The 12210-nt window shown below is 33.9% G+C and overlaps 1 protein-coding gene across 1 annotated transcript in view; it reads left to right on the forward strand.

The window, feature by feature from the left end:
* EML4 (EMAP like 4) overlaps positions 1–12210 on the forward strand; it is a 117376-nt gene that overhangs the window by 50498 nt on the left and 54668 nt on the right. Inside the window, exons 9-12 of the mRNA XM_044663278.1 lie at positions 1625–1774; positions 3252–3321; positions 5043–5153; positions 7221–7316. Coding sequence (XP_044519213.1) covers positions 1625–1774; positions 3252–3321; positions 5043–5153; positions 7221–7316 — 427 coding nt within the window. The remainder of the gene's footprint in view (positions 1–1624; positions 1775–3251; positions 3322–5042; positions 5154–7220; positions 7317–12210) is intronic.

Consider the following 12210-nt stretch of genomic DNA (forward strand, 5'->3'; position numbering starts at 1 on the left):
TTAAGTTTCCTCATCTGCAAAACAAAGATAATGTCTGAAGTGCCTATTTTACTAGGTTTTTGTGTGATTCAAAGTAGATAATAATATATGTAAAGTGCAGACATCCCTTCCACATCTCATCTTTCTCCCAGTTTTAATATCTCATGGGTCAGCATAAGAAATTAAATGGGACTTGGAGGACAGTTTTGCAGAAGCCACAGATGACATGCAAAGACCAATGAAATGCATAAAATATATGTGTGGTATTATATAATACCAACATATTTTAACTTTGAAATCCATAAATATATGCAGTTTCTCTCTTAAAGTTAAAATAAGTAAAAAGTTAAAGCTTACAAAAAGAACACAAAAGTCAGCAGATGACGTACAAAGACTAGAAAGGTAGAGATATATTAGTATTAATCTATATAAAGCCTATGAGCAAATACTTAACCCATATTACAATATGATACTGTAAACATCCCATAAAAGAAAAAGAAAGCATTCAGACTTTTTCTCTGGTACAAAGGGAGGGCCAAAAAATTTTACACAGATTTTCCAGATTGTAGGGACTCCTTCCCCCCCCCCCCAACCTCCCACAGTGTTGAAAAGATACCTGTACCTTGTAAACTTTAAAATGCTATGAAAATATCAACTGGTTGTTAGAATAGTTAAAATTTACTTAAATCCACCAGAATTCTCATTTCACACTATAGTTCAGAGTCAACACCAAAGTACATTAATCTCAACTAGATTTTTCACTTATTGGTGTTATTTACTTCATTTTTTGTATAATGATTGATAACTTTGTTATCTTTACCACATTTGAAATCCAGTTACTTTAGAGTAAAAATTTAAATACAGTCCTGGGATCTCCAAGTGTCATGGTAGAGGCTGAGGTGGCATGTGCATATCCAGTCCACTTAATACTAGCATATTTGATTTTTTTCCTTCCAAACATGCTGCTTCTGAGCACCAAGTAAGGAAGAACATCCATAGAAACCTTTTTTCCCTTTTCTTCTCAGGCTCAGAAAGATAATCACAACTGTTCAAAGTCAAGCATTCCTAAGTTCACACTGGAGGCACTGAAAACTCATACTTCTCCTGGGAAAGGAGAGTCAAGTCATTATCCAGAACTTTTGTCACATTTTAGCAAGAACAAGAATGTCCCTTTACTGTCGATAAAGTAACAATTTCATCTACTGGATGGAGTAATCTACATTTTAAAAAGCATATAGACTCCCTAGTGCCCTTACTCCATAGAGACCTTGATACTCTTTAAATTGTTACATTCATATTATATAAACAGATCACAAACTTTTAGTGCTGAAAGGAAATTTGAAATCATTTAGACTATTTTCATTTTATATATGAGGACAAAGCAGAACAAAAAACTTAAAACGCTAGTCTGGTGTCATACAGTGAATAACAGAATTATAGAACCAAGGTCTTCTGCTGCTCAGGCCATTGTCACTTTCTCTGGACTATGCAACTTCCTGGGCCATTCACTCCAAGAAGAGAACATGTTAATTCTAAAATTTTCACATAAAAATGAATCCGTGATAAGCCTAGATGTACTTTTATGGGAGGTTCAATAATATTTCACAGTTACATCTATTTAAAAAACCTTGACCGTTTTTTAAAGATATGGCTATCGGGGAAAAGACTGTCGAGCAAATGTTTACCTTCTTCCTACTGGGGAAATAGTATATTTCATAGCTTCAGTAGTAGTTTTGTTTAATTATGAGGAAAGGACCCAGAGACATTACCTGAGTCACACAGACTGTGTGAAATGGTTGGTATCTCTTGACTGTTGCATCTTCTTAAATAGTGGTATTTTTGTATTCTGTTAAACTCATAAGGGAATTGTAGGAAATTCATTTGGAATTTTGGTAACTGAAACTACAGAAATTCAAAGAAAAGATATCAGCAAAAAATAAAATAAAATAATGCCTACATATATAGATTAAATTGGTCTAACCATTCTTTTAATCTGTTATACTAGTTTTGCTGATACTAAAGCAGATTTCTGAACAGTAATGTAGAGGTTAACATGTTTTCATTAAAATACCATTACATGTAGTTTGAGAATTTGGTATATTCTTTTTGAGTAGAGGTGATGTGGAATGTGTCAAGTTAACAAGCTTCCCAAGCAGTGGTAAAATGCATATATTTGTGATCCTCTCCTGTATAGGTAAATGTATTATAAATTAAATTCCCAATAAATACGTTTTTATGTGATTTTACATGTTTTCCCAGAGCATTTGTATACTGTATTTTTTTTTTCAAAGAGGTCCCATTTTAGGCATATTCTCTATATTTTGGGTCACCATTATCATTTACTATTTATAAAATTAAATGCTATTAGTTGTTTGCTTCATTTCCTAAATCTTTTCATACTTATTCCATGTTATTGAATATTCATTAATAATTTATCTAATCTTTCTATTCCTACATCCACCCATATTCTAGTCATTATGTCTTTATCTCCTGGAAAACCTCACCTAACATTATTTATTGGTTCCCAAAAAATACAGTTTTGTATGAAATTGCACAGAGGACAGTTTATGAAATAAGAACTATGATTCTTATGTTCCTAATATGTTCCTAAAGGCCAGTGGAGAAATGAAGAAAGGTATACAGTTTGGAAGGTGGATTAACAGAGGAAAGTCAAGTTGGTGTCTATTAAACTAGCTAAAGGACAGACATCACATCAAGCTTTCATGATGTTATAGTGAAATTTGGCAGAACACTGTGAGACAATGTTGTTTGGTACAACATTGTATGAGACATTGTAATAATAGCTTTACATTATCAAGTTTTTCTCAGTGACTATATTTAAAAACTATTACAGACAGTAATGAGTTTCTTGAAATAGTTTTTAAAACTTTTCTTTTCAGAAAGCCTCCATTTTGCTGTGCTCATTTAGTGCATAGCATTGATGCAATTTAAGGATTGAATTGATGCCCTTTAAGAATTGAAGAAGATTCTGATATGACATTTACATTTCTCTGATTTTCATAGGCTAAAAATGAAGTAGAATTTTTTTATTTCAACTAAACATTTATTGAACATATAGCAAGCACAAGGCACTGTTAATAGTGTGCTAATTATTTTTAGTATTGAAAATAAAATGTGAATTGGATCATTATTAAAACTCAAAAATACCATCTTAAATTTTAGAAAATGTTGATATAAAAGTAAATTTCTGTTTTTTGGAATGGTAGCTCTAGCTAATGTTTTTATTAATGTAAGTTTTTGTTTTGTTTTAGCCTTGCTCTACATCCTGACAAAATTAGGATTGCAACTGGTCAGATAGCTGGAGTAGATAAAGATGGAAGGGTGAGTGGTTCAGTTTAAATAATTTGATCTAATCAAAATGCTCAATTAAGCTGAAATTGGTTGTATTTTTAATTTTAGAAATAGTTTATTAGTTACTTCATTTCCTTTAAATGATTATTATAAGTCTTGTAGTATAAGCAGAACAATACTGGAAAAAATGACCATTATAAAGAATGGTGAATTTCATCTTACATCATAATTACTCTTTTCCAAATTAATATTCAATTCCTAATGCACTTAAGAAAAAAGTAAGACCTGAACATTTATTTAAGTTTTCTTACCTAGAAATTCATTCCCTTATTAAAATACAAGAGTACATGCTAACCCAGGAAAGCATTCCACGTGAGTGTAGTCTTTGTAATTTATCTTGAACAAGAAATTATCATTTTTAATAAGATATAATTAAAGGCATCATTTAAGAACTTGGATCAGAAATTCCTTAAGATGTGTCACTTGGTGCAGTGAGCTGCATTAAGAGAAGAATAACATTTAGGACTAAGGAGATTAAAATCCCACTTTTTATTCTCTCCTGTTAAGACCAGATCTAGAATATTATGTCCAGTTTTAAGAGCCACATTTTAGTAATGAAATTAGTAGGCTGAAGAGCATACTAAAGTGGATGACTAGGATAAAGGGCCTCAAGTTTATGTCATATGAAATTTGGTCAAAGGAAGAGATTTATCTAAGAGAAGACAAGACTTTAGAGGGTTCATGACAGTGCTCTTCAAATAAATGCTGAGTATCAGACAGTATAACTAGAAGTAGTAGTTACAGCAGATTTAGGATTATTATAAGAAAAAACTTCCTAATCATCAGAATTTACCCAAAGGGGAATAGATGATTCAGGAGGTTGTGATTTCATACTAGAGTTTTTCTAACCACTTTTCAGGTATACCAAAGCATATATTCTTATAATGGTTGGGACTGAATGACCACTGAGTTTCCTTCCAGTGCTGGAATTCTGTGATTTTATTTATTCAACACTAATAAAACCTGATAATATTTTCATAGGAAAGAATTATAGTAACTTCAATTGCAAGATAAAAGGAAAAATTTCTATATATGATGCTATAAATTTCTAGGTCTTTGGAGCAACTGTTTTTATATATTTCCCTACTTAGTAAACCCTAGTAATTCCCCTTTTACTTTAGAATAAAATGTAAATAAAGAACATTTAAAGTCCTTCAAAATCTAACCCCAACCTACTTTCCCAGGATTATTATACATCACTCTCCTCTTCTATTCTAGATAAATTGGGTTTCTTTGTTTTCCTCCATCTCTGGTCTCCAGCTGCTCTTCTGAATTCTACTTTTAAATCTTTTGTTTCCTTCTATACTGCCTTCTACGTGACTTATCCTGATCTCCCTTAATTTAGTTTTATTTTATATATATTATGTATATACATCTTTATATACATGTTGGTTTCCCATTTGCATTAAGCTCCTTGAAGGAAGAGACTTGTTTGACTTTTATCTTTATACTCTTGGTGTCTAATCAGTTGCTGATAGTCCTGCAGCAAGTGCTTAATAAAAACTTGTTAATTAATTGGATGAATAATTTATATAATCATATTCTTTTACTTCAGTAAGTAATCTCAGTTAAATTGTTTTTACAGGACTAAATTGTTGTGGTCTTAATATTAATCTAAGTAAATGTTCCAGGGTTCCATTTCATTGGCTATTTTAGCCATTTTCTTTATGCTTGTCACTTTCCTTTTGTAGCCCCTACAACCCCATGTCAGAGTTTGGGATTCAGTCAGTCTGGCTACACTGCAAGTTATTGGGCTTGGAACTTTTGAACGTGGAGTGAGTTGTCTGGATTTTTCAAAAGCAGTGAGTAAGACTATTTTATGATTTGGGCTTTTTAAAAAATTTGTAAAGGATTAATATGACATCAGAGTCACAGTTTGTCTAAAAGCTGAAAAATAAAATGTTATATACTCCTTAAGTTAGTAAAAGTTTACATGTGCACATGTGCATGTGTGTGTATGTCTGAGCCCTATAAAACTATTTTTAGAGTCTTTTATAAATGAAATTCTTAATGATGCTCTTAACTAAACCCTTTGGGGTCAGATTCAAGGCAAGAGCATATTACCCCTCACCTTTATATAGTGATTTCCATTCAATTCATAGTCTTCTTACTTGGGTACTTGTTGTAGATCTCCTTTTACTAAGGAGAAAGTATTTACAACTAAGAAGATCAGGAAAGTACTCAGAAATAAGGTGAAAATTAAACTACAACTTGAAGGAAACCAGGTCTTCTAAGAGGTGGAAGTAGCAAGTGGGTGTATCCCAGGGGAAGGACACAGCCTATTTTGCATAGGCTAGAAGTAAAGAAATCAAACTCAAAATCGTAAGAATAACAAATAGGTTAGACTACTTAGACCATATATGAAGGAAATTAATTTGAAATCTTTCTGGAAAGATCAACTTTAGTCAGATTTTGAAGGGCATTAATGCCCAGAGAAAAAAGTTTTCTAATGAACACAACAAAACTTGCAACCCTTCAATCACTTTTGATGTCTCTTCTGCCATAGTTAAGTTTCCTCAAAATACAAAATCATTGGCCTACAGCTCATGATAAGACAGCCTCCCACCACTGGGAAGAAGAAAAGCAACCAAGCCCTTTAAGACACAACCCTGTTAAACTGCAGAGTTCTCCAACCCAAACCAAAGGTTTCTCCTCATCAGCATCTGACTGATACCTCTCCTTTTATCATTTATGCTTTTGTAGGCTGACCTGGAAACTGAGCTGCCATGTTTAGTATTATTTCTTTAGGAAAATGCTTTGAGCTCTAAACAGTAGGTTCCCTAAGTTAGGCCCATAGGTTCCATCAATTAAAAATTCAGTTATTTTAATAAATTCTTCTTTCAAATGTTTCCCCCATACACTTTTTTTTTCTTTAACCAGATTTCTGGTTTGCCTGGAGTCTCACAACTAGTGTTGTTTAGAAGTAAGACTTGAACAATGATCTTGCTGACTACCTAGGCCCTCTGCATATTCCATTTCCCATGAAGCCTTTCAAATTTTAATCAGATCAACTGCATTCAGGGTATTTGAGTTTTTATTAGTACAGAAAGGAGGGAAGAGAATTTTGAAACAAAAAGGATTGGTCTCAAATAGAATGAGGACCATATGTATCTGTCAGACAGGGAGAGAAGGCAAAAACATGAGTTTTTCTCAAAGGTTCAGAAAGAAGTAAGAAGGAACAAAGACAAATTTTGTCTGCTCTCATCTTTCCTTTGGACCCGAGCTTGTTGCTGCTATCTTGCTAAAACATGAATTAAAATTTCAGAAATAGTTTGGAAGGCTCAGTACTTCAGTTTTCCTCATTCCAAAATTCCCAGTGTATGCTCTATTAGTTCCAGATTCCCTAATTCAGTGTGTTTATCTCCAGGTAGTCTCCACTCATATACTGTTTAAAAGGAGAGCCGATCTGACTTTATATAATCCATAAAGTATTCTACCATTTCCCCATTCCAAGAGATGATCTGCTCTACCTTTTTTATTCTTTTAATGTTATTTTTATTCTTAGCACTGTACTTGTCACATATTTGGTACATAGTAAATGTATGTCAATGGATTACCTAGAACACCAGATCATCTCCAATCAGTACTGTTTCCTAAATCATCCTACCTTTCTAGTGTGGTTTCAAACTATCATATATTTTCTACATTCTTACCATGCTAGACAAGCTGAGTACATTCCCACAACCCAAGTGAAAAAGATTTCCCTTCTTGTGATATTCTTCTTATTTGTAATTATTTATAACCTATACCTGTCTTAAGCTCCTGGGAGTTGTATGATATAAGTAACAATTTTATCTTAGTAGAATATTTATTAGAATGAGTTTTATATCTTATAATAAGAGATTTTTATTGGTTTTTCATTAAAATAGGATTCAGGTGTTCATTTATGTGTAGTCGATGATTCCAATGACCACATGCTGACCGTGTGGGACTGGCAGAAAAAATCAAAAGGAGCAGAAATAAAGGTATATTGAATCTTTTGAAAAACTAAACCTATCATTATAAAATCCTTTCTTGCTTAGATGGAATCGTTACATTTTGACCATATTACCTACCCTATAAATGTCAAGAGCATGTCTCTTTGGGCTAAATTACACAATACTAATTTATCATAATGTTTCCTTGATATTCATACTTCAGTTACGTGAAATTAGCTACTAGGATTTAACTTTTTAACTATTTAAGTAGGATTTAAACTTATCAGTAATATAACAAAAATATACTACTAAAGTGTTAACACATTAAAACTTAAATCTTGAAAATATAAATGATAATATTCTTGATCCCTGTTTCTTTTTTAAGGGTTATCACAGGTCTCAAAATGGTAAAAGTTAAACATAATCTTATCAATCGTTTATTCATACTTGCTCAGAAGTCTACAGTGGCTGTTTCCTCTTATTTACCAAATAAAGTTCAGATTCCTCTCTCATTTAAGGCCCTCTATCGCCTGGTTCCCTCTCACATTATTCACCTCTACATACCGCATTCTTGCCAGCTCTCCACATTCCAAATTCATTCAGTATTTTACTAAAATCATGCCTTGCCTCATCTTGTTTTACTCTATTTGATATATCCTTCCCAATTTCTTTTTTAATTCCTAACACATCATTTAAAACATATTTCCAAAGATATCTTTTCTACAAAGAATTCCCATAGTTTGTAAGCATCTTCCTCTTGGCTCTCACATACTACTTTGGTATATAATTCTCATGTGTTGATGATTATAATTTTCTGTGTTAGTCTCTTAAACCCCAGTAGACTATAAACTAGATAACTAATTCAACACCTAGTATAATTCCCTCTAAACAGAAATGGGCACTTTAATAACAAGTTTCTTAAATTAATTAATGAATCTTGTCCAAACACATTTTATGGTTAAGAAAATAGTGACACAAATTTAAGTTACTTGCTCATATGACTAATTAGAAGCAGAGCTAGAAATAGAACTTACCTCTCCAGGTAAGTTTCTTCATCAGTCTGATAGGAATTTTTATTTTAGGCAAGCAATATTTTCAGTATGGAATGAAATCCAGGAGGAGAAAGACATTCTAGTTCACATGAAGGTCAAGAACACAAAGCAGTACACAGATACCAGAAGTTGGGTATAGAAATCAAGTCATTTTTAAAAGCAAAAGGTAGAAGGAATAAAATCAAACCAGAAATTTACAAGAAGATGGTGGCATATACTAGTAATCCTTATTACTAGCCAAAACTGAATCAATTGGCAAATCTCTTGAGTTCAGGTTTCTGAACTGCAAGAATACTAAAGCTAATTCAGTGTCTATACTGTTGGACATCATTCTAGTGGGCCACTAGGTGCAGAAGGCCACCAGGCTGTCTTGCCCAGATTAGAAGTACAGGAACTGAGGGCAGCTAAGTAGCTCAGTGGATTGAGAGCCAGGCCTAGGTTCAAATCTGGTCTCAGACACTTCCCAGCTGTGTGACCCTGGGCAAGACACTTGACCCCCATTGCCTAACCTTATCACTCTTCCACCTAGGAGCCAATACACAGAAGTTAAGGGTTTAAAATTAAAAATATATATATATTTAAAAAAAAGAAGTACAGGGACTATTCTGATGGGCATAGTATTTGACCTGGTCCTATTTCCAGCCTTACCCTGTTCTCCCCTTCTTAGACAACCTATGGGATCCCTCTCCCAAGGGCTGATATATACCATATCAATGCCAAATAGTGTGGATTCTCACCGTAACTTAGAACTTGAGATGTGATCCACTATGCTTCAGCATTCCCAGTAGTAGGGATTACAGGCATAAGACATCACTCGTATAATCCCATGAATTTTTTCCCATTCAAAGTAAGTCAGTCTGGTGGGGAGGGAGGGAAAACGTAGCCTTCATTTAGATCAGTGATTCCCAAAGTGGGCACTACCGCCCCCTGGTGGGTGCTACAGCAATCCAGGGAAGCGGTGATGGCCACAGGTGCATTTATCTTTCCTATTAATTGCTATTAAAATTTAAAAAATTTTTAATTTTCAGGGGGCTAAGTAATATTTTTTTCTGGAAAGGGGGCAGTAGGCCAAAAAAGTTTGGGAACCACTGATTTAGATCAATATGGTCCTGAATGTACGTTATTCAGTCTATGTGAGGCAGAAATAGCCTTTTACTCCTTCTGGCTTTCAAATCCCTTTTCAAAAGGATTCAGAATTAACAGTGTGACTAAAAACTGCATAAAACATTTAGGTGCTTTTGAAATTTTATTTCTGTTTCATAAATGGCCTGCTCCATGTAAGCTTGCAATTTTGAAAATTAATTTTGTGTTTTTCATTTCTTTTTTGTGTTTTTCACTTCTTTTTTTATGAATGGGTTATCTCTTGGAAGTGTTGAGTGGGTGAAAAGAGGATGAGGATAGATGGGAGGAAGGGAAAAGGAGGTAAGGTATAGGAAGGGAAGTTGGCCAAGCAGGGGTAGCCCCAGCCCTGGTAGGAAATTTACCCAATCCCTTCAGAGCTCAATAAAATCAGGCTACATGTTAGGGATAGAATCACTGGGTTTATTTAGGTTAGGAAAAGTTAGGTAGGGGAAAAAGACCCCATCTGGTCCAGGAAAATAAGCGCTTCTCTGGTGGGGGGAAAAAGGCACCCTAAGCCACGCTCTCTCTCTTCTTATATCCTTTCCTCAGACACTTCCACAAAGGAAGTGGAAGGTGTCTGAGGAAGTTGTGATAAGGACTCTTAGGAGATGCAGTCTCCCAGGGGCTGGCCATTCCAAAACGCATAGAAGACATAGAAATGTTGATAATATTACCTACCAAAGTTCCTTAAAGACTGGGAAAAGCAATCTTTGAAAACAAAGCTAGCTCTGGATTATCTATTTTAGCTGTCATTCTGGTTAAATGACGTGTACTAAGTAGTAAATCATAAGGAAAGCATTACTGAAATGCATAAGCTCTGATTCTCTGTACTCAAAGCCATCATCTCTTCATGCTGGTAATGTGATTTTCTACCTTTTATTGGAATTTTAGGAAAAGGAAGAAACTACATTCTCACACGTCTGAATCAAAACAAACGAATGACTTAGCTAAAGATTTAATCAGAGCCCGGGTTTTTTAATGCATTTTGTCGGTCTGTATTTTTTAACTTTTTAAGTTAAAAGCTTACTAATGTAAATCCTAACTTAAAAGCTTATATGAGAGTATTTCCCTTTACAGACCCTAATATCACAGCTGGGCCATGCTTTATTTTCACTAACACATCCAAGAGTGGGGTAGGGAGGAGGGACGATATGCTGGAATAGTATTTGTAATGTATAGCGCTTGCTTTACATGCTGAGTCATCAAATTTAATAACTTGCTTTTCCCTTGGGTTATGTTGTTTGGCTATATAACTGAAGACATTTTGCTCTAATTCAGGTCAAAATGAAGAATGTTCTACCCACTAAGTATTAGCACAGTATTAGACGGTTTATCTTGCTAACCAAATTCAGCAGGATAACAGCAAGGACCAGAAGATGCAGGCTAAATTACTTTTAACTGTATCTTCACATTAAGGACAAATGATGGCATAACCTTGAAAATCAGGCCAGAAAGGTCAGCTCTGCAGGGCTATTCAGTGTTATACACTTTAGAATATTCCACAATGAAAAAAGACAAGCAGATATAGTCAAGTTAATCCAATAGAAAGAAGTATGTGCAGAATATCCCTACATAATCAAATAACAAGAAATATGAAGATCAGGAGTAATAAATGGACTTTGAGGCATTTTGCCATTTGAAGAAAACAAGTAAGTCCTATAGCAAAGATAATTGACTTGACAAATAACCAACTATCAAGATCAAAATTCAGCAGGAGTCAGTGGGTCTAGTCTTTTTGGAGGGAATGGTAGAGGGAAGAAATATTGAACAAAATGTGGGTTATTTTTGTACCCTTAACTGGATTTAGTGTGAGCCCCATTTGATGACTTCTGAATAAATTTTCTGACGTAACCAATAATCTTCTTTCCTCCAAAGTTGAACCTTTCCTACTGACAGATTCTTCACTACTCTCCATTCTCATGCAGGGCCAGGAAGGGCCCTTAATTCTTAATTTCTGTAGTCTTCCTTAATTTTATTAAAATGAGGATGGCTTCCTCTGTTTAGGATTTTACATACTTCAAACTGGCAAAAAGCACTAGGCTAGATTTCCAGTAATTCAAAATGCAAAACATCTAAAATTGACTTATTGTAAAGCAATTGCTTTATCAATGCCCTCATGATATCAGAATGAAGACAAGAAGGTTTTAACCAGTTGGGTGGACCCTTTTGGATCCTACTTATGAGAAGACATGGTCAGAGTCACATGAGATGAACAGGTGTGAATGGATTGCAGTCTTATCATTGTAGAGAACTTCTGAATTTATAAGATTATAGCTCTCTCTGAGTATGTGAATAAATTAAGATTAGAGCATAATTTTCTTTAATCTAACATTTGTTCAATGTGTAGTGTTTAATTGAACTTTACAATGTTGTTAATTATAAATATTATGTAAATGTCAAAATAATTTCTGTCTCTGAAGTAGTAATGTATATGGCACAAAATAAAAGTGCCAGCAAAATTAACGTAGTATCAATTCTATCTCTGTTGAGGCCTAACATTTCATTTGTATTTTTGTCCTCATTTTTCTTTCTCTGAACCCATGAAAAATAAACTAAACACTTCATTCAGTTCCTAATAAAATTCATTATTATTAATAAACTCAAAAAAGGTTCAAGTATGGTTCAAGTTGCTAATAGCTAGAGGGATCCTTTGTTCCAATTTTGACTGCATCATAGATTCTAACTTACAACTCTATAACTGTTAAACTTTTTCTCATTCTTCTGTACTCTGTGTTGTTTGGTTTGGTTTAGGGTTGTATTTTTTTTTT

Source organism: Gracilinanus agilis, chromosome 2 (assembly GCF_016433145.1).
Source record: "Gracilinanus agilis isolate LMUSP501 chromosome 2, AgileGrace, whole genome shotgun sequence".
In the NCBI taxonomy this organism is placed as follows: domain Eukaryota; kingdom Metazoa; phylum Chordata; class Mammalia; order Didelphimorphia; family Didelphidae; genus Gracilinanus; species Gracilinanus agilis.